At 38.8% G+C, this 21,821-nt stretch overlaps 1 protein-coding gene across 1 annotated transcript in view; it reads left to right on the top strand.

The window, feature by feature from the left end:
* The window catches only part of MCCC1 (methylcrotonyl-CoA carboxylase subunit 1), a 58,972-nt gene that overhangs the window by 32,758 nt on the left and 4,393 nt on the right, over positions 1-21,821 (top strand). Inside the window, exons 10-16 of the mRNA XM_047731415.1 lie at positions 1,069-1,196; positions 4,384-4,567; positions 7,050-7,159; positions 10,414-10,630; positions 12,324-12,410; positions 18,733-18,782; positions 21,664-21,801. Coding sequence (XP_047587371.1) covers positions 1,069-1,196; positions 4,384-4,567; positions 7,050-7,159; positions 10,414-10,630; positions 12,324-12,410; positions 18,733-18,782; positions 21,664-21,801 — 914 coding nt within the window. The remainder of the gene's footprint in view (positions 1-1,068; positions 1,197-4,383; positions 4,568-7,049; positions 7,160-10,413; positions 10,631-12,323; positions 12,411-18,732; positions 18,783-21,663; positions 21,802-21,821) is intronic.

Raw genomic sequence — 21,821 nt, 5'->3', positions numbered from 1 at the left:
CTGTATTCAATCGTGATTGAAACTCAACACACTTCCCTACACTTAAAATGGGTAAATTTTATTATATGAAATTACACCTTACTAAGGTTGGGAAAGATGTAGCTTTTGTTGCTAAGCAGTCTTCCACTGGATCACCAGCAAAAGGACTTTTAAAGGAAACTTCCAAAGCCCACAATCAGGAGGCAAAAATACTATTATATTTTTTCTACCGGGTGAGAGTGAGATGGAATGTCACAGTGTGAGCCTCCAGGGATCCGGGTGCACCAAAGCCGTAACACATGGTCCAACCGTGTTCTTGCTGCTGCAGCAGTTGACACTGCTCAGAACTTACCCTTTGCTGAAAACCACCAACATACTTTTTGTTGCTAGATTTCATGTGTGGCTCCCTATTTTTTATTAAGGCTCATTTGCTGCTGCAAAGTGTAAGATATTTTCTTCTCGAAATGCATGTTTACCATTTGTTTACCATTGAATGAAGGCAGCATTAAAAGTTGATGTGATTTGGGGCGCCTGGGTGGCTCAGTGGGTTAAAGCCTCTGCCTTCGGCTCAGGTCATGATCTCAGGGTTCTGGGATCAAGTCCCGTGTGCGGGGGGGGGGGGGGGGTCCTCTGCTCAGCAGGGAGCCTGCTTCCTCCTCTCTCTCAACTCTCTCTCTGCCTGCCTCTCTGCCTACTTGTGATCTCTGTCTGTCAAATAAATAAAATCTTAAAAAAAAAAAGTTGATGTGATTTGTTTCTCTCTCTGGTTTTGGGAAACAAACCATAAGAGACTCTTAACTATAGGAAACGGAGGGTTGCTGGAGTGGAGCAGGGTGGGGGGAAGGGGTAACTGGGTGATGGACATTGGGGAGGGCACGTGATATAATGAGCCTTGGGTGTTATATGCAACTGATAAATCACTGAACTCTGCCTCTGAAACTAACAATACACTCTGTTAATTAACTGAATTTAAATAAAATAAAAATTTAAAAATATGTTAATAAAAAGTTGATACGATACATCATAGAAGGTTTTGATTTCTACTGATTATATGGTATTGAAATGTGACCATTGTATTTTATCTTTTAGGAACTGTGGAGTTTATTATGGACTCAAAGCACAATTTCTACTTCATGGAAATGAATACAAGGCTGCAAGTGGAACATCCTGTTACCGAGATGATCACAGGAACTGACTTGGTGGAGTGGCAGCTTAGGGTGGGAATGTTTTTTCTGTTAAAGATAAGTCTTGAGAATATGTTACCTGCTAGCCTCCTAAAAGATGGTGTCACTTTGGACAAGGGTTCAATTCTTGGAGGTTGTCATGAGGACAGGGAAATGGAAAGTTAAAGATGATATTTCATTTGTTGCTGTGACATTATTGTTACTTTATGGACTCAGATTTCTAACCTGTCACCATAATTTCTCTTCGGCATGGGGCAGCCTAAGGCAACGGGCAGGTGAGCTGCTGCCCCCGAGGCTTTCATGTGACCACGTTATCTCAACACCGAAGCCTCGTGCTCTGCCTGAGGCCACAGTATTCTGGCCTGGGCCATCATTTGATTTTAGAGGCAGGACAGTTGCTAGCCCCAGTGAAATGAGCTAAGGAAGAGCTGGAAATGAAGATAATGACCAAGATCAAGGTAATGATCTAGACAAATAGAGTGAGCCACATGCAACTGCTGACTTGCACACTGTTGTTGGTAGGATAAGTATAGCCCACTCAGAATAAGTGCTTAGATTTTATAACATTTCTGACATTGCTATGATATGTCTACTGTATGTTACAAAAGTGTAAGTCTATAATTATTCCTTTGTTTATAAATAGTTTCCAAGAAACACTGGCCAGTTTGAACTAGAGTTCCACAAAGCATATTCCTTCAAATAAGAATAATAACTTAGTCTGTTTTACTCTCATTATTGAAAACATTTGATTTTACAGCCTTTTTTATGAAAAAATATTTAAGCACTATAAGTACTTTTGATCTCTGTAGGATTCTTGGTTCTTTATATATTTGAATCTAATTTTTTTTTTTGCATGGTTGTGATGCTAAAGTCTTGATTATTTTGATAATTTTGTCTTTTCAGAACATCTATGGACGATAATATGATGTTCCTTTTGCTGGTTCCTTGGGGATGATTGGTGGTTTTAATTGAGCCATAAAATTCTTTGGGACCTCTATATCCTTGGGAGCTAATGAAAACCAGGCACATCAGGCTAGTGTTAGTAAATGAGAGAAAAATTATAGCAGATTTAGAAAGTTTTGGAAAGAGTGGTTCTGTTTCCGGAATTCAAGGAAAGGGGGATTTTTTTTTTTTTCTGAAGCAGTAATTGAGAGAGTCCAGATTTTTTTTTTTGTTTTAGATTGATTGATTGATTGATTTTTAGAGGCGGTGGGAGGGGCGGAAAGGGAGAGAGTCTCACGCAGACTGCACTGAGTGCAGAGCCCAAAGCAGAGCTCGATCTCAGGGTCCTGAGTTGAAACCAAAGGTCAGACATTTAACTGACTATGCCACTCCAGTGCCCCAGGAGTCTACAATTTTGAAATCATCATGGATAAAAGGTTTCTAAGGAAAGGAAGAGAAAGCTTTTGGAAATAAGGGGAACCAGTAAACTTTTTATTTTTGCCTCTCGATAAATTGCAAGAGCTTTGAAGGCCCTTTAAAAAGAGACACAGGCTTTTCTTATCAGGGGAGGGATTCTAGAACTGATGGATACCACCAGACCTCATTTACAACATTCAAGGCACTTTGGAGTCCACCTTCCAGGCAGAGGTAAAACAAGGGGTCTTGCCATTTAGTGAGTTAAGAGTTCAAGCTCCAGGACCAGCCTCTGGAGGCAAGGACTCCCTAGAATGAGGCTGCAGTGATGTCAGCATCTGGGCTGCAGACGCAGGTGGGTAGCCTTGTCCACGGAAGCTGGGGAAAATAGCCAAGATCCAGGAGTTCCAAAGAGTCAGTGTCTAAGCCTGAGTGAACTAACATGACACAGATTTCCAAAGATCCAGAGGCTTGGTTGGGGCATGTTCCTTCTGAACCCAGATAGAAGCCAACCTCAGAGGAAAATAAGCAAAGATAAGCCAAATTAAAATGGGGCTATATAGTTAGAAATAAGATCACATCGTGACATACGGACACATGGTCATTCTTCTCCTTGTTTGTATAAAGACAAATAGAATTCTTCATTAAAACATTAAAAAGTATTTCATCATCATAAAGGATAGGAATGAAATGACAATAGCTAACACTTGTATAGTGCTTACCATATGCACTTTCCTCTGAAGCATCAAGAAATTAAGAAACAAGCCCGGAACAAAGTATAAAAACAGAATTGGAACCTAGACAATAGGGCTGCAGAGTCTGTGGTTTGAAAGACTGTGTCAAAAAGGCATTCAGTGTACTCCATTTACCTTTCATTCTTAACTCCTGTAGTTCCTGATTTTTCCTACCTATATACTTAAAGAGATGAAATCTTTGCCTCTGTTTCATGCTTTCCTGCTTAATTCTAAGTGGTGCTAAATTACTTCATTTCTTCCCCTCTATCTTTTGCTTTCTCAGTTTGTCCTTTTCTCACCTTAAAGGGCGACTTAAGGAGAGAGTAGAGAGAGTGACAGTATATCCTCCAATAGCCTTTTCCAAATTATACTAGTTGAAGAGAGAGAGTTGTTGTATTAGTACATAACAGTCAGCATAATTATAGTAATGATAAGCAACGATGGTAATCCTGTTTATAATCTGGTATCACACAATATGCGTTTAACATAATAAAATTTAAAAACCATCGTGTTCCCCTTTCTGTTTTGCTTTATCACTCACTTGGTGATGAAGATGACAAAGATGGGGGCGCCTGGCTGGCTCAGTGGGTAGGGCGTGTGACTCTTGATTTCAGGGTGGTGAGTTTGAGCCCCACATTGAGTGTAGAGATTACTTAAATAAATAAACTTAAAAAAAAGGTTAACAAAGATGACAAATGCCACACTTTTGCCATGGCAGTGAGTGTGGTCCTAAACACCAATTAATAATTAATTATTTTAAAAGATTGGTTTGGTAACTGAACACTGATGTTTTAAATGAAAACAGATTATCTTGCTAGTAAGAAATTTTAACTGTGATTACATTGAAAAAACATTGATCTTTATAATTTAGTCATCAGTTCACCTCTTTTTTCTACTTAAAAACTCTAGAAATCCATTGTAATTAATACATTATTTCCAACTGCGTGTTTTTTAACCTATTTTTGTTTTCGCCCCAAACTTGGGGAGGTGGATAAAATAATAATTTTTATTTGGCTTCATTATAAAGCCCACGTGTACATTTTCCATGGAAAAAGGCAAGACCATCAACTTCCCAAGTCTCATAGGTGCTGTTAAAGGGATTTTCATAGAAGCACATCTTCTTTTACCAGATTGCAGCAGGAGAGAAGATTCCTTTGAGTCAGGAAGAAATAACTCTGCAGGGCCATTCCTTTGAAGCTAGAATATATGCAGAAGATCCTGACAGTAACTTCATGCCAGGAGCTGGGCCATTAGTGCATCTCTCCACCCCTCAGGCAGACCTTTGCACTAGGATTGAAACTGGAGTGAGACAAGGTAAAGTGAAATGAATGAAAAGTCTTGGTCTTTTTGAATTTTTGGTGCGTAATTATTTCCGGACAGCATCTTTTCCCTGTGTCTTATGGAAATGTCTAGTATGTTTTATAATAAAAGACTTAATTGATTTCTCATTAATCTTTATTTTTCTTTCTGCAATAGTTATTAAAAAAATAGCTAGTGTTTGTTTTTTTTTTAAGATTATTTATTTATTTGACAGACAGAGGCCACAAGTAGGCAGAGAGGCAGGCAGAGACAGAGAGAGAGGGAAGCAGGCTCCCTGCTGAGCAGAGACCCCCCCCCCCCACGTGGGGCTCGATCCCAGGACGCCCCAATAGCTAGTGTTTTTAAACAATACGCCCTTTGTTGAAATGTAGCAGTACTTCTTCAAACCTAAATAGCACACATTTATATTTCTACTCTACCTAGTTCTAAAAGTGATTTAAGGCTCTGATCCCCACTATGCCCAATGCCTTCTGCCTTCAAGGTACTTAAAGTCAAGCTGGAGAATTAATATATAGAATTAATATATAAACTCAGTGCAGGCTAAACAACAATCAAAGAAATAAAGAGAAATAAAACAATAACTGCGTAAGAGCTCTCATAGTCAGCATGTGATTCATAATGATGGTCATAGCAATTATTTAGCATTTACAGTGTACTGTGTACACTGTTCCAGGTGACTTTTTTACATGGGCTGCTTTAACCATGAGAACTACCCTGTGAGTAGGTATTGTTATCACCCCCATTTTCCAGATGAGGGAACCGGGGCAGAGAGAAGTTAGGTGACTTGCCCAAGGTCCCTGTTGGAGCCAAGATTCAGACCCGGTCTCTCTGGCTCCAGAGTCCATGCCCTGAGCTCCTACCACCTTGACTCTAGTTGCCAGAGAAGTTACTCGGATGGTGAGTGATGAAGAGCAGTTCTCAGGATCGGAAGTTGTATTAGGCCAGTTCAGCTGGGACACATTTTGAAGGGGAACCATGAGTGGATCTGAGTAGGCAGATTGAGCAGCACACAGAACAGTGAAGAAAGGAGAGCTTAACTCCAGGCGTGGTGGAGGAACTGTAAGAAAACATGTGGCTGGAGGAAAGGGTGCAGGATGGTGCAGCTAGGGGTACAGGTGGAGAGCAGGTCACACAGTGTCTTGAAAGCCAAAATGAGGAGTCAGGACATCTTGAGGACAAATTGGAAGAATTTTGAGAGCTCTGGCTAAACCACAGCAAGACTTAGTATACTGTCAGTACATTTTTTTGAACTTAACAGCAGAATACTTGAGAGAAAAGAGAACGCTTGCAATGGAAAAGAAAGAATCTGCAGGGCAAGCTAAACTTGAAGTGTAATTTAACAAAGGTGCTCAAAGGATAACAGAGGTGTAATTCCAAGAAGGACTCCCAGATTCACATCTCCGCATGGGGAGGGTCGTCTACTCCAAGAAGCTTCCCCAACCTTCCTCTTCTGTGTTTCCCTGAGCCCCTTGTGTATTCCTCAGGCACTTTCCTTATGTTCTTTTACAGTAAGCTTTTACTTCCTATCTAGCTTTCCCATTATATTGTAAGTTTCTTCCATGTTATATTTGCAGCACCTTGCTCAGGCCTGGGCCTAGAAGTGTTCTGTATGTGTTGGTGAGTGGTGGGGTGGGTAGGTGGGGGGATGATGGATATGGGAGTATAATTTAACACCTTGATTTTATAGATGGATACCTTGGGGTTCAGAGGGGTCAAGTGAGCTGCCAAAAATCACACAAAGATCCTAGAACAGTATTCTTTATAACATACCACATCCTTTTGACTTGAACCATTTTTAACCTTGAACCATGAGATGTGCATGGTTCAGATTTTTTTTTTTTTTCAACTATTCCAGTTAGCAGCTTGAGGGGCACAGGTTGGGTTACGACTGGGCCTTCATGTGCATGGCCCTGAACTTACGGGGCTGCATTGTTAGGATTCTTGTTCTCTAAGACTCTGTCGTAGCAATGATAGCTGCTATTTGTTTATTGGTTCTGCCAGGTATGGCATTTGGCCTTTTATTGTCAATGCTCCAAGAACCCTCTAGGATAGTAGGATTATGATCCATATTTTTCTGATGAGGAAGCCGAAGAGTGGCGGGAAGGGAATGCTAAGGGCAGAAGTGATTGTGACAGGAGAGGGTAAAGGCAGTTTGAACTGACTTCTAAAATGAGAAGGGAAGAGAAGGTTCAGAAGAAGATAGGATGGGGAAAGCCACCATGTGTGTTATTCAATCACTCTTTTCGGGACTGGTGCCCTCGGGTGGCCATCATCTCCTCAGACTTGTGGTAAGTTTTTAAACCCCTGCAAGCCTCAGTTCCTCATGAATAAAACAGTGGTAACGATATCTATCATGTAAGAACTCCTGAAGATTAAGTGTGAAATGAGCATAAAGCCCTAGCAGAATGTCTTGCATGTCATATTTTATCACTTTGAGTTTTGACTTTGAGTGGTTACTGTGGTTTTTCAATTTCAGGAGATGAGGTTTCAGTGCATTATGACCCCATGATTGCGAAGCTGGTTGTATGGGGTGCAGATCGCCAGGCAGCCTTAACAAAACTGAGGTACAGCCTTCGTCAGTACAATGTGAGTGCCCTGGGGCCATGTTGGGGACCCCAATGATCTGTGTCTCTCCACAGCCAAGGATGATTCTCACAATTGGGCAGCCTTTGTCCTTGTCAGCTTATTTCTACCAGTTACCCAGGTGGCAGGAACAAACTGATTTCACATTCCCATGGGTCAGAATAGAGTTTAATGACTTCTTGATTCAGCTAGAAAAGAAAAATTGCAGGACTTAAACTGTTAATGTCAGTGTTATACTTCAGTGACACCTGATATTAAATTCATGTTCATCCTGTTAGATAAGGCCAGCTGTACAAGTGTGGCCTGCAGTCCGGTTTTATTTTCCCCAAAGAAAAATAATTGTTTTCACTTTTATCCATTTGACAAAGTTTGTTGCTTTTTTGTAGCACGTTAGTTTCCTTGGTGGAGTAAGCCCCAGACCACACTGATGTAGCTTCATAAAAGGATTTATTAACCCGTGACATCCAAAGTGTTATATGGCATTAATTTGACCAAACTTCTCATCTCTGTGGCTCCAACCACACAGGTCTCCTTGCCATTCCTTGGAACACATGTGTTCCTATTCTGTCTTCCAGAACGTTCTTTCCACACATAATCACAGGCCTCCCTCCTCACCATCCTCAGCTCCTGCTCACTTCAGAATCCTTCCCAGGCTTCTCCATTTTTTTTGAAGATTTTATTTATTTATTGAGAGAGAGAGGGTGTGCTCATGCATGCGTAAGTGGGGGGAAGGGCAGAGGGAAAGAAAGAGAAAGAATCCCCAGCAGACTCACATTGAGCTCAGAGCCCCAATGCAGCGCTTAATCCTGCAACCCTGAGATCATGACCTGAGCTGAAACCAAGAATCATTTAACCGACTGAGCCACCCAGGCCCATTCATTTTTTTTTAATTGAAGTAGAGTTGGTATATAATATTATATTAGTTTAGGTGTACAACAGAGTGATTCAATTCTATACAGGACTCACCACAATAAGTGTAGCTACCATCTGTCACCAAAGTGATTACAGTATTAGTGACTACATTCCATATGCTGTTTTTATTCCTGTGACTTACGTATTTTATAACTGGAAGTTTATACCTCTAGATCCCATTCATCTGCTTAACTTATCCCTTCATCACCTTCCCCTCCGGCAACCACCAGTTCTCTATTTATGAGTCTATTTCTGTTGTGTGTTTGCTTTGTGTTTTAGATTGTACATGTAAGTGAAATCATCTGATACTCATCTTTGTCTGACTTATTTCACTTAGTGTAATACCCTCTAGGTCCATCCATGTAACAGATGGCAAGATTTCATTCTTTCTTATGGCTGAGTAGTATGCCATTATGTATATACACCACATCTTCTTTATCCTTCATCTATGGATGGGCTGAGGTTGCTTCCATATCTTGACTATTGGAAATCATGTTACAGTAAACATAGGGGTACATATATCTTTTCTAATTAGTGTTTTCATTTCATTTTGGGGAAATAGCCAGCAACGGAATTACTGGATCATATGGTATTTCTGTTTTAAATTTTGGGGAGAACTTTCATACTATTTTCCACAGAAGCTGTACCCTTTTACCTTCCTGCCAACGAGGCACAAGGATTCCCTTTTCTCCATGTCCTTACCAACACTTGTTATTTTTGTCTTTTTGATATTGTCCATTCCGAGTGGTATGAGGTGGTATCTCATTGTGGTTTTGATTTGCATTTCCCTGATGATGAGTGATGGTGAGCATCTTTTCATGTGTCTGTTAGTCATTTGTATATCTTTTTTGGAGGAAAAAACAATGTCTGTTCAGGTCCTCTGCCCACTTTTCAATTGGATTATTAGGTGTTTTGGTGTTGAGTTGTAGGAGTTCTTTATATATTTTGGATATTAGCCCCTTATCAGGATATATCATTTCCAACTATCTTCTCCCATTCTTCTCTTTGTTGATGGTTTCTTTCCCTGTGCAAAAGCTTTTTAGTTTGGTATAGTCCCAGTAGTTTATTTTTGCTTTTGTTTCCCTTGCCTGAGGAGACATATCCATAAATATTTTTGCTTAAGCTGACAGCGGAGAGATCACTGCCTATGTTTTCTTTTAGGAGTTTTATTGTTTCAGGTCTCATATTTAGGTCTATAATCCATTTTGAGTTTATTTTTTGTGTATGGTGTGAGAACGTGGTCTAGTTTCATTCTTTTGCATGTAGCTGTCCTGTTTTCCCAACCCCAGTTATTGAAAAGATGGTCCTTTCCCATTGTATGTTCTTGCCTCCTTTGTCATAGATTAATTGACCATATAAGCATGGGTTTATTTCTGGGCTGTCAGATCTGTTCCATTGATCTTTGTGTCTATTTTAGTGCTAGTACCATAATGTTTTTATTACTACAGCTCTGTAGTGTAGCTTGAAACCAGGTCACCCCATTTAAAGTAAGGCCCTTTGCTCTTCTCTGTCCCCTTAACCAGCCTTATTTTTCTTCATATAGCCTGATATCATATTAGATACTTGTTTATAGATATTGTATGTTATCTGTCCCTAGAATATAAGCTCTGTGAGGTTTCATTCCTCATTGTGTCCCCAGTACCTGGATCAGGGCCTGGCACCTAACAGTGCTCAGTAAATGGCTGTTAAATCAACGATTGGATGAATGAAAGAATGAACTCAAGGCTCAGATAGCTGGTTTTACCTTTGATCCCATTTATTGGGCATATGTGGGTTCATTTTATGCCTTTTCGTTTTTATACCAGTGTGCGAAGTTTGGATTTTAGTGTCGGAAGTTTCTTTGAGGTCATTTAATCCTATCCCTGCTTCAGTGTAGCAATCCTATCCTCAGTTTGCAATCTTCCTGTTGTGTGGGAGTATTCTGAGTGGGATGTCTTCATTATCGTGCAAATAAATCTCATTTAAGTTTCTTAACATTTATCACTTTCCTAGCATGAGTCAATTAAATGTCTCCACACTACCTACCCTAACATCATTTCCTATTTCCTCTTTATCATAAAGAGTGAAATGTAGTCTACTACATTTTAAAATGTATCATACAATACAGTTTTAAATGTTAAGTCCACATAGATAGTGATGGTGAAGTGGGGTTTTTTATGTTGTTTTGTTTTTCCTACAAGTTGTCCTAACTGCCACCATGTGGCACCTTAGTAGGTTTTCTATTTTCCTTGAGAGTTGTCCATTCTAGAAAATACTTCATACAAAGAGCAGATGCCATAGAAACGATTTTCTGAATGTGCTGTTTTCCCCACTCACTGGGGATGTGGGCTTTATTTTCTTCCTAGATTGTCGGACTGCACACCAACATTGACTTCCTCCTTAACCTGTCTGGCCACCCAGAGTTTGAGGCTGGGAACGTGCACACAGATTTCATCGCTCAGCACCACAAAGAACTGTTTCCCGGTAGGAAGGCCACCGCTAAGGAGTTTTTATGCCGGGCAGCTCTGGGTCTCATCCTCAAGGAGAAAGCTGTGTCTGATATTTTCAACATTCAGTCACAAGGTATGGAATGCTTTTCCCTTTCCTCTGCTTGTTAAGTCTGTGAATAAGGTGCTTTTCTGGAGGGGCTTTTCTTCCTTTATGCCACTCTTGTGTCCCTTTTCTTTTCTCGGTGATGGACAGTATCTTCTGCCAGTGTGGTTTTTATGTGAAGTAGAATGGATTCACATATCATGCATATGCCCCTAAAGACTTTTTAACCCATTAAATATAACTTAATTACTTGCCTAACAGTGTTGAGATGGATCTTTTTTCAACCAAATGCTAGTTCCTTCCTACACCCTGTGCTGACTCCTTCCAAAGCTTTTTTAATTTGCCGCTCCTTTCGAGGTCCTACGTTCTTGTATTTTCTGTACTGTGGCAACTTCCTTGGTCCTAGGGACCAAAGACAGAGCACTGGAGACTCAGATTCTCTTGGGTTACCTGAGATTTATCATTGTGTTATTTCCTCCTTTCCTTTCCTATTCCATGCTCCAGTTTCTGGCAAACCAGAGACCTCAGTACTTCCTCGAATCAGAGGATCTGAGCACAGGAAGGACTGTGGCGGAGATTCCTGGTTGCTTCACACTCACATCTCTGCTTCAGCACCCCCACTGCGTTGTTGCTCAACCTCTTCCTAACACCTCAGGAAGCTAAAAATTTGTAACAAGAACTCATTAGCCTATTATGCTTTCAGTCAGCTCTTCATTTAAAAGTTCTTCCCTCAAAATTGAGCAAAATCTGAACCCTCCCAACTTGCTTCAGAATATTTACTTCAGGCTAACTCCTACCTTTGGAGCCAATAAGAAAAAAAAAATAATAATCCATTTATCCTTTAATTATTTTTAGGATTATTATAGGATTTTATTATTAGGATCTTTAATTTCTAGATTCATTCAAGAAAGTTATATTGAAATCTTAAAATATATAACTACTTCTCATATTGTCCTTTTACACTACATGAAATGCCTCTAAATATGCCCACCTGGTGTTCCTAAGCCTGAACATAGCATTGTTAGAATCGAGTATCCTTTTTTTTTTTCTAGATTATATTTATTTATTTGAGGGAGAGAGAGAGAACAAGCGTGAGAGGGAGAAGGTGCAGGGGGAGAAATAGGCTCCCCACTGAGCAGGGAGACAAACACCAGACTTGATCCCGGGTCTCCAGGATCATGACCTGAGCCAAAGGCAGACACTAAACCAACTACCCAACCAGACACCCCAGAATCAAGTGTCTTCTTACTCTCCTTCCTCTTTACAATTTATAACCAGCACACATTTGAGCCTCACAAGAAATTGCTTCAGTTCAGCTGTGCTGTAACTCCTGGATATCGTCCAACAGAGGATGAACACACAAGCCTGTGGGCGGGACCAGTGACGCAGAAAGAGGCAAGGCGAGAGAGAAGTAGTGAGTGGTGGAAATTTTGGTGACCTGGAATGCATTTATCCAAGAAGGGGAGACCTTTGGGCTGCTTACGCCCCCAGAGGAAGAACGTTTCGGCTGCACACACTCTGATTTTTCAGAGAAGCTGGAATTTTTCACATGACATTTCCTGAGATGTAAATGAAAGTGTCTAATTTAAATTTAAAGCAGTAAGGACAAAGAGGACACATTTGAGCTACCAGCATAGGGCTGGTGTTTTACATTTTCTTTTGTAAAGTATAAAGTCAGGCCTGTTGTTTGTAAATTTCTTGCTGAATTTTTATTTTCTTCCAGATCAGTACTCACCTTTTGCATCCAGCAGTGGAAGAAGACTGAATATCTCTTACACGAGAAACATAACTCTGAGGGATGGTAAAAACAGTAAGTAATGTTTTATTAAAAGAGGAATGTGCTTCAGAGAAATAGCTCATATTCACCTGGAATAAAAGGACCCACCCCAGTCACGGAGCAGTCAGTTACGTTTTTGAAGCTCCCTAGTCTAACCATTGGTAGGACTACCAGGATTGATGGGCTCAGGTGGTACAATTAGTGGTATCTTTCTTCTTTTTCCCTTTTTCTGTATTTTGTAACTATTTGAAAAATATGTCATAAAACATAACTAGCAAAATGACTAAAATGAAATATTCCAAGATGTTAGGTGACCATTGGGTAGCGGGATTTGAGGTGGTTGGTGTCCCCCCCCCCACCCCAACCCTGCACAGGCCACTTCTTTATACTTCCTTTGTCTTGCAGTTTTTCTTCAGCAAGAATGTACTGCTTTTAAATACGAAGAACAGTATCCAAAACTACTCTAGGGAGAAGGATTACCCACCAGTCAGGCAGTGTTTTAGGTCAAAGTGGGTTATTAAGGAGCTATGATTTATTAAGTGCCCGATCACATGTAAATTTTTATATTCACCAGAATAGGGGCACCTGGGTGGTTCAGTCAGCTAAACGTCCACCTTTAGCTCAGGTCATGACCACAGGATCCTGGACTCGAGCCCAGTGTCTGTTTGGCTCTCTGCTCAGCAGGGAGTCTGCTTCTCCCTCTCCCTCTGCCCCTTCCCACCGCTCTTACTCTCTTTCTCTCTGTCTCTCCCTCAAATAAGTAAGTAAAATCTTAAAAAAAAAAAATCTGTCTTCACTATAATTGAATGAGGAGGAATCCCTACCATTCCCATGTACAGCTGATGAAATTGAGGTAGAGAAGGTAAAGTAATTTACTGAAGGTTTGTGACATTGACACTCAGCCTTTCTGATCTTGACTCCTATGCTGTTTTTACTTTTCAGTGGAAAATTGATTTTTGACTGCAAGCTAATTTGAGTAGGCTGAGGGTGGGACTGATTTATTGTAATTGAAGCCAGGAGAGTCTGACATCAAAAATTTTAAATTTTTTATGTATTTGTGGCTGGAACAGTGTATCAGAGGGATCAGAATCCCTTGATAGCAGTATCCCTTCTGCAGCAGGACGGTTTGCATGGGAAGTGACATTGGTGTGGAGTCAGAGCTGGGAGGGCTGCATAACCTTGAATGTGAGGTTTCATTGAACTGTGAAGGCGCCATTATAAAAAATGTGCCAACCAGGTGAAACAGAATCCTCCTGCTCACTCATGGCAGTACCCTCCTCCCCAGACAGAGTAAGGTCTTCTTTATCTCAACTCTCTGTAGACATCTGTTTGGTTTTTAGCAAATTCCTTTTTCACAGAAGTTGATTGGGTTACAGCTCTTGAGATCTTTTTTCATCCTGAACCTAGATGGTCATTACCTTCAGTGTGTTGCATACATGGAAAAAAAATGTTTTCAAACATCCCTGATAGAGTAGCGGTCTACAAATGGTTAACCTATCCATTTTATGCTGGTATGTTTATTCATTTCATTCTAAAGAACAACGCCTCCGAAATCAGGGATGATCTTCCTCTAGACTCCTATATACCGAATATAAGTATCAGTAGCAGTAACGTTTCAGCGGCCTCTTCAACCTAAATTAAAGAGAAAAATCGCATATGTGATTAAAATTCAAACGAGCCAGCTGTGTTATTTGGTATGGATCTTCACCAAGGCACTTAGCAGTGTTTTGAACTATGGTGCATTTCTTGGAAATTTTTAAAATTTTTAATTAGAGAATGAATTCATGGTTGAAAACCAGCATGGTTGCTGTTCACTACATCCTTTTGGTGGTCTTTTTCAGCAATGACCCAGGCCTGAATGTAACAGCTTTCAGAAATGTTCTGATGGGTGTCTGATAAATGCTAAGGAACAGTAGCCATAATTGAATGAGTGCATACACCAAACAGGAAGTCAGAAGGGCCAAGAAGCAATTATGAATCTAAAATAGAACCAAGTCTTAATGATCTCAGTGCAAATGATCAAGTATTTTAAATACTTAAGGCTTGAAGAATATTCCTACTTTGTTGCTAGTGACCATGCTTCACAAAACCCTGCCCTACCCTCAATAATAAGAATAAGAATAATAGCTAAGATTTATTGAGTATTTTGTATATGCCAGATATTAAGTGCTTTCCATGAATAATTACCATTTTCAGAACAGGCCAATGAAATTGGTGTTATTATTAGTGTCAACTTTATAAATGGGGAACCAACTTAGAGAGATTAATAATTTTCTTAAAAGTCATTCGAGAAGTAATTGGTGGAGCCAGAATTCAAACCCACACTCCAGGGTATATGTGCTAACCTAACACTGCACCATGCTACACTTCCATACCTTATTAAATATGTAAGAGGATGGGGTGCCTGGCTGGTTCAGTCGCTTGAGCAGGCAACTTGATCCCAGGGTCATGAGTTCAAGCCCCACATTGGGCAAAGAATATGATTATTTATAGGTTATATAGATTTTATCTATATTCTCTATAGATATATATAGATTATAGATTGATTATAGAAAATTAATTTAAAAAATAGAGAAGAGGATATTTAACATTCTCTTGTGGAGATTTAGAGATAACTAGGTGAGGGAAGAACAAATTCAGTTACGCATAACATATGAAAGGATTTATTCTCTTTGGTGCAAATGTAAATGGGATTGTTTTCTTTATTTCCCTTTCTGCTATTTCATTATTAGTGAATAGAAATGCAACAGATTTTTGTATGTTGGTTTACGTATCCTACAACTTTTATTGAATTCGTTTATTAGATCTCATAGTTTTTTTGGTAGAGTCTTTAGGATTTTCTTTGTATTGTATCATATTATCTGGAAATAGATAATTACTTCTTCTTTATCAATCGAATGCCTTTTATTTATTTTCTTGTCTGATTGCTCTGGCTAGGACTTCCAGTACTATGTTGAATAAAAGTGGTGAGAGTGGACATCATTGTCTTCTTCCTGACCTTAGTGGGAAAACTTTCAGCTTTTTATCATTGAGTATGATGTTAGCTGTGGGTTATCGATAGATGAATGGATAAAGAAGATGTGGCATATATACACAATGGAATACAACTCAGCCTTAAGAAAGAATGAAATCTTGCCATTTGTGACAACACAGATGGACTTAGACAGTGAAATGAGTGAAATAAGCCAGAGAAAGACAAATATCATATAATTTCACTTATATGTGGATTCTAAAAAACAAAACAAGTGAACAAACAAACAATGAAGAAACAAACACAAAACAAACTAGTGGTTGCAGGAGGGGGAGGCAGTGGATGAAATGGTGAAGGGGATTAAGAGGTACAAACTTCTAGTTATACAACAAGTAAGTCATAGGAATGAAAAGTACAGCATAGGGAATATAGTCAATAATATAATACACATCAGGGTAAGCATTTCATAATGTATATAATTGCTGAATTCACTATGTTGTATACCAGAAACTAATTTAATATTATATACCAACTATAATTCAAATTTTTAAGAAATTTTTTAAAAGAATTTAGTTTTCCTGGCAATGTGTTTATTGTGATTCTGTTGGCATTCCTGTCATCTGAATACATTTCATATTTCATAAATTGAAAAAAACCCTAATGTTTAATTGGTGCATTTTCTCTTAAGAAGGGTTGAAAGATATTGGCAAGGTTTAGGTTGGAGAGGTTTCATTTACTCGTATGTTCATTACAAAGTTTTCAAAAAACAGATGTTTTGAGTAATGTGAAAAAGAGGAAAAAACATGTCTTTGTCCCTACTTTTCTCTCTTTAGGAATTGACCACCTAGCAAAGAAAGGAGAAATGGGTATGTTGGAAAGATAGGTGGTGTGGTGGTTAATAATGCAGACCCTAGGGAAACCTGGGGGGTGTGTTGGTTAGGCTCCAACTCTTGGTTTGGGCTGAGGCCCTGAGGCCCCTAAGAGTCATGGAATTGAGCCCCACATTGGACTTCACAGTCAGCACGGAGTCTGCTTGGGACTCCCTCTCTCTCTGTTTCACTGTGCTCTCTCTGTCTCTAAAATAAATAACTAAATCTTTAAAAAAATAAAATAAACATAATGCAGACCTTGGAGTTAGGATGTTATGAGTGTGATCCTGGTTCCTCTGTTGTCTGTAACCCTTGGGCAAGACACACACTCTCTCTAAGCGTCAAGGTCAAGGTCCTCAACCATAAATAGGAATGATAGTAATAATTACTTCCTTGGGTTGTGGATATTAAATGAGACAATAGAAAGCTCGTCGTGCAGCATATAGGAAGCAGTCAGTAGACATTAGCTGTTCTCCTCCTCCTCCTCCTCATCATGATGAAACTACCCCCTTGCTACTATTGAAAGACAAAGTAGATATATATGTCACATGTTAATAAAAAAAAAGTTGGAAAAATAAATAAAAAGTTTTAAGTTGGTTTCAGAACAATATGTTTAAGAATATACTATTTCTATAAAAGAAAAATAAAAGTTTGTGCATTCTGAAAGGACTCACATTAGAGAGTTTAACAGTAGTTACAGTAGGCAATAAAGAGGACTTTCCTTTTTTACTTTATATACTTCAGTATTTGACTTTGTGAAGTTTTATTTTTGTACTTTTTTAAAAAACAGCTGATAAAGAGAAAAATCATTCTGTCATAAAACTGGATGAGGGAAGAATCATAATGGTGTTTTATATGCAAATATTTGATGAAGTGTTCGGAGGAGAGTAAATTCATTCCAGCTAGACAGACTTTCCCAGGGACCATGACTCAGCATGACATGACCAAGGGGCGAGGTTTCAGTTTGGTATGGCTGGGGACTGACAGCATGTTGAAGGGGAGCATGAGCAAAGGGGCACAGCAGGGGGAAGACTGGAGGCACATAATGGAGAACATTAATTGGCCCATTTTCCCATTTGGTTGTAATATAGGACCCTATGGAAGAAGAGTGGGAAGTAAGACTGAGAGTTCAGGGCCTTCAATATCAGCCCAAGTATTCTGATTATAGTGGAGACACATTAGGAAGCATCAGCTGGGAGGGCTGAGATAGGAAGCAGGAAGTCCCAAGAAGACTTCAGTGTTACCAAGGCCTGCCTTCCCCCTGAATCCGGTTTGAGTGGGGAATGAGAGGAAGACATGAGTAGGACAGATAGGGAAGAATTTGGCAGCTTTGTAGCGACTATCAAATGTGGAAAGCAAAGGAGAAAGTAAGAATGACAGGTTTTCAACCTGGATGACAAGAAAAGTAGTAGCGCCAGTCATGGAGCTCACAGGGTGGGAGGGAAGGCGGGAAGAGCGGGAAGATGATTTATTGGGCCCTCCATATTCACTTTAAGGTGCGATAGAGCATCCAGCTGGGAACGACTAATCAGAGTTCTGGAGAAGGAAGGTCAGGGCTGGAAATAGATTTGAGCTGGCAGCATCAAAATGGTGGTTAAAGTATCAGGAGTGGATGAAATGACTTTGGTCTGCATTTTCTCGGCCGCAAAACTTTTGATTTCCATCTCCTAGAAAGGTCCTCTCCAACCACCCACCCCCACCCCCACCCCCATCTCCTAGGAAAGTCTTTAACCAATTCTGTGTTCACATAATACTATGAAATATATATTGTATTTGTATCCTCTGTTACAGTTTGCAAAGCACTTTCACATTTAGTAAATTATTGTTACATTTAATGGGTCAGAATGGACCAGGAAATCAGGACTCTGAGATTTGAAATGATTTAGTCAAGATCACAGAGGTGATCATGCCACAGATGGCAGATTTGGGTCTTAAGCCAGAATTACTCTCTTCCAATCCATTGCATTTCCTACTTTAACACTGCAACTTTTCTTGTTGAAGGAAAATCATCTAAAATATCCTACAATATTAGAAGAGCTAAAACTCCACTTTTTAAAAAATTTGAATTTCAGTGTAGTTAACATACAGTGTTGTATTAGTTTCAGGTATACAGTAGAGTGATTCAGCAATTCTATACATTACTCAGTGCTCATCATGATAAGTGCACTCTAAATCCAATCACCTGTTTCAGGAGATTCCCCCCTTCCCCCCACCCCCGCACCACCAGCCTCCCCTCTGGTAACCACCAGTTTATTTTCTATAGTTAAGAGACTGCTAAAACTCCATGTTTTGTTGTTTGTTTGTTTGTTTTTTTTAAGAAACCTTTGAAATTCACCTTTATTGGAACCTGCCTATAGACTTTTTTTCTTTAATCTTTATTTTCCGAGAGTTAAAAGGTGTTAACATCCCTAACTGATGGTTATCTTTAAGGCTGAAAGAGATTTGTAGAATGTCAGTTACTGAATAAATGATTGTCTTCTAATTTTTCTTCAATTTTCCCCCCTTTTCCATAAAGATGTAGCCATAGCTGTAACATATAACCATGATGGGTCGTATAGCATGCGGGTAAGTCTTACTGGTTTTGTTCTACAGTTTAGAGCTAAATCTGATCTCTTTCATACAAAGAAGGGTTTTGTTTTTTGTTTTTGTATTTTTTACACTCTGGTTTCTCCTAAGCCAGTGACCAGTATGACTATAGTTGGAGGGTGCCATGTGCTTTTATTTCAGACCAATTTGGTGAAATTACCCCCTCTCCAGTTCTGATTATCTCCTCAATTTGGCTGTGGTTCCCTTAAGAATGAAAACTTGTAAAAAAAAAAAAAAGGTAATAATAGCTTTGAATCAGACTCCTGACAAGTCTCTAAAGTATGTGCATGTATTTACATCTAAAGCAGCCATTCTCAAACTTTTTGGTCTCAAAATCCATGTACACCCTTCAAAATTATTAAGACTCCCCAAGGAGCTTTTGTGTTAATTACATGTATTAATATTTACCATTTAGAAAGTTAAACCAAGCATACTTTTATTTCTTACTATTCTTTTTAATGTATATTTTAAAAATTATATATTAAATTTATCATATTAGACATTGTTTTACAAGCATCACCACCACCCATCTCCTCTTTTCTCTTGCAAAACTGACAATATGTACCCATTAAACAGTAACACTCCACTTGCCCTTTTCCACCTCCCTCTCCTTCCAGCCCCTGTCAGCCACCATCCTACTTTTCTGGGTCTATGAATTTGACTACTCTAAGTGCCTCATATAAATGAAATCATTCAATATTTGTCCTTCTGCGACTGGCTGTTCACTTAGCATGTCTTCAAGGTTCTTCTGTGTTGTAGCATATGTTCAGTGTTCATCTGTGGAGTGATATTGCATTGCCTCTCTATACCACACTTTTGTTTATTCATTCATCTCTTGATGGAGACTTGGGTTGCTTCTACCTTTTGCCTATTGTGGATAATGGTGCTATGTACGTGGGGGACAAATACCTCTTTGAGACCCTGTTCTCAATCCTTTTGGGCATATACTCATAAATAGAATTGCTAGATCATATGGTCATGTTCTATTTTTAATTTTTTGAAGAACTGTTTTCCACAGTGACTGCACCATTTCATGTTCCTACCAACAGTGCACAAGGGTTCCCTTTTCTCTGCATCCTCGCCAACATTGATTTTCTGTTTCTTTTTTTCTTCTTCATAATAGCCATCCTAATGGGTATGAAGTGTTATCTCACTGTGGTTTTGATTTGCATTTCCATAATGAATAATGATGTTGAGCATCTTTTCATATGCTAATTTTCCATTTGTGTATCTTCTTTGGAGAAATGTCTATTCAAGTCCTTTGCCTCTTTTTAAACTCAGGTTGGGTTTTTTTGTTGTTGTTGAGTTGTAGGATAAATTGAGAAAATTTAAAACCTAAGATTACACAAGCACATGTTCCATTAGCTGTCAGGGTAACATTATCACATGCTCTGCAGTCTCTAGAAAATCCCAGTGTATATTCATGAGAGAATGAAGGTTAAAAAAGGCCAGTAACGTTAGTATTATTATGAAGTGGTTTGGGGACCCCAGGGGATCTGCAGGTCATACTTTGAGAATCCCTATCAAAGTGTTCACGGTAGTCCTCAATTAAAAGAAGTTTTTACACTGGCAAAATAAAATGCTGCAAGGGATTTAAAAAAATAACAACAATAATGTGAGAACTCAACCAAATTCCTATATAGTAAGGTACAAATTCATAGAGCAGAATAAATCACTTTTAATATGAGCCAAGAGACTTTAAGTCCTACAAAAATGATTGATTAAGGATATGCTGCAGATCTGCCAAGTGCCATGAGATACCATTTTTGTTTCACTGAGATTCAGAAAAACTGGGAAGTCTATGAGGGTTGTAATTCATATTGGTCCCTTGGGTTTGGGGACCCCTTCTTATTCCCTTGGTAAAGTCAACTACAGATTTGTTCTAATCTGCTCTTTGAACTATATTCACAATTTTAGAATGAGCTTGTGTAAACCTTTAGCCAAAACTGTTCCCGATCTAACCTTTATGTCCTGAGAATTTCACAAACATTCAAATGGCTGTTTTAGTAGGTTACAAAACCCAGTAAATGTCATATTTAACTTAGGATAGATGAGAACCGGCATATAAATACTACAGTGTAACCTGGTTCACCTCAGCCTCTATAATATATTTGAAAAGAATAGCCATGGGACTTTGACAGTAACCCCATGGGAATTGAAATGAAACATAGAGAAGATTTAAATGGATTTCCTGTGTGTAAAGGAATTTTTTTTTCTTGGGTGTGTATGTGAGAAAACATTTTTTAAAACAGAAAGGTTTCGTGTCCCTTTGTCAGCTTCCCTAAAAGATCAAGTGTGAAATCTGTTCTTTGGCATTTTCTCTTACAGTGAGAAAACTGTGGCCAGTCTCCAGCTAATTTATCTTCTTAAACTCAAAACTGAAACCCATAAATTTTAGCTACATATTGGAAAGAGAAAAGACATACCATCTAATTGGGTGGTTCTGGCTTTTTTCTTTACTAACATTGGCATAGTAAAGCCAAATTTGACTTCAGGTACTCAGATATGAATTCTAATGTGTAATATAGTCAACTGAATTTTAATAATCTTGCTTAATTTGATTTGTATTTCTATTTCATGTTTTTATTGTTATTCTGAACATTTATCTGTAGCATTAACAGTGCTGTAGATAAGTTATCTGTTTTTTTTCTTTTAATTATCATATGTTGTTTCTATTCAGAGTACTTTGTTTATGAGTCTTAAGTTCCTACATGGCTTTTTAAAAAAAATATATTTCACCTGTTACCTTTTGAAACTATTAATAGTAAAGAATTGACTCTGATTTTATTAATTCTATAGGGTGGTTTATTTATTTTAAGGATCTTATTTTTCTCTTTTCTTTTTTTTTTTTTTTTTTCAGATTGAAGATGAAACTTTCCAAGTCCTTGGTGATCTTTGTACTGAGGGAGACTGCACTTACCTGAAATGTTCTGTTAATGGAGTTGCTAGTAAAACCAAGCTAATTATCCTGGAAAATACTATTTACCTATTTTCCATGGTAACGTCTCTTTTTTTATA

The sequence above is a fragment of the Lutra lutra genome, chromosome 1 (assembly GCF_902655055.1).
Source record: "Lutra lutra chromosome 1, mLutLut1.2, whole genome shotgun sequence".
In the NCBI taxonomy this organism is placed as follows: Eukaryota; Metazoa; Chordata; class Mammalia; order Carnivora; family Mustelidae; genus Lutra; species Lutra lutra.
The sequence above is the reverse complement of the archived record's forward strand: the minus strand, read 5'-3'. Positions and strand labels throughout refer to the sequence as shown.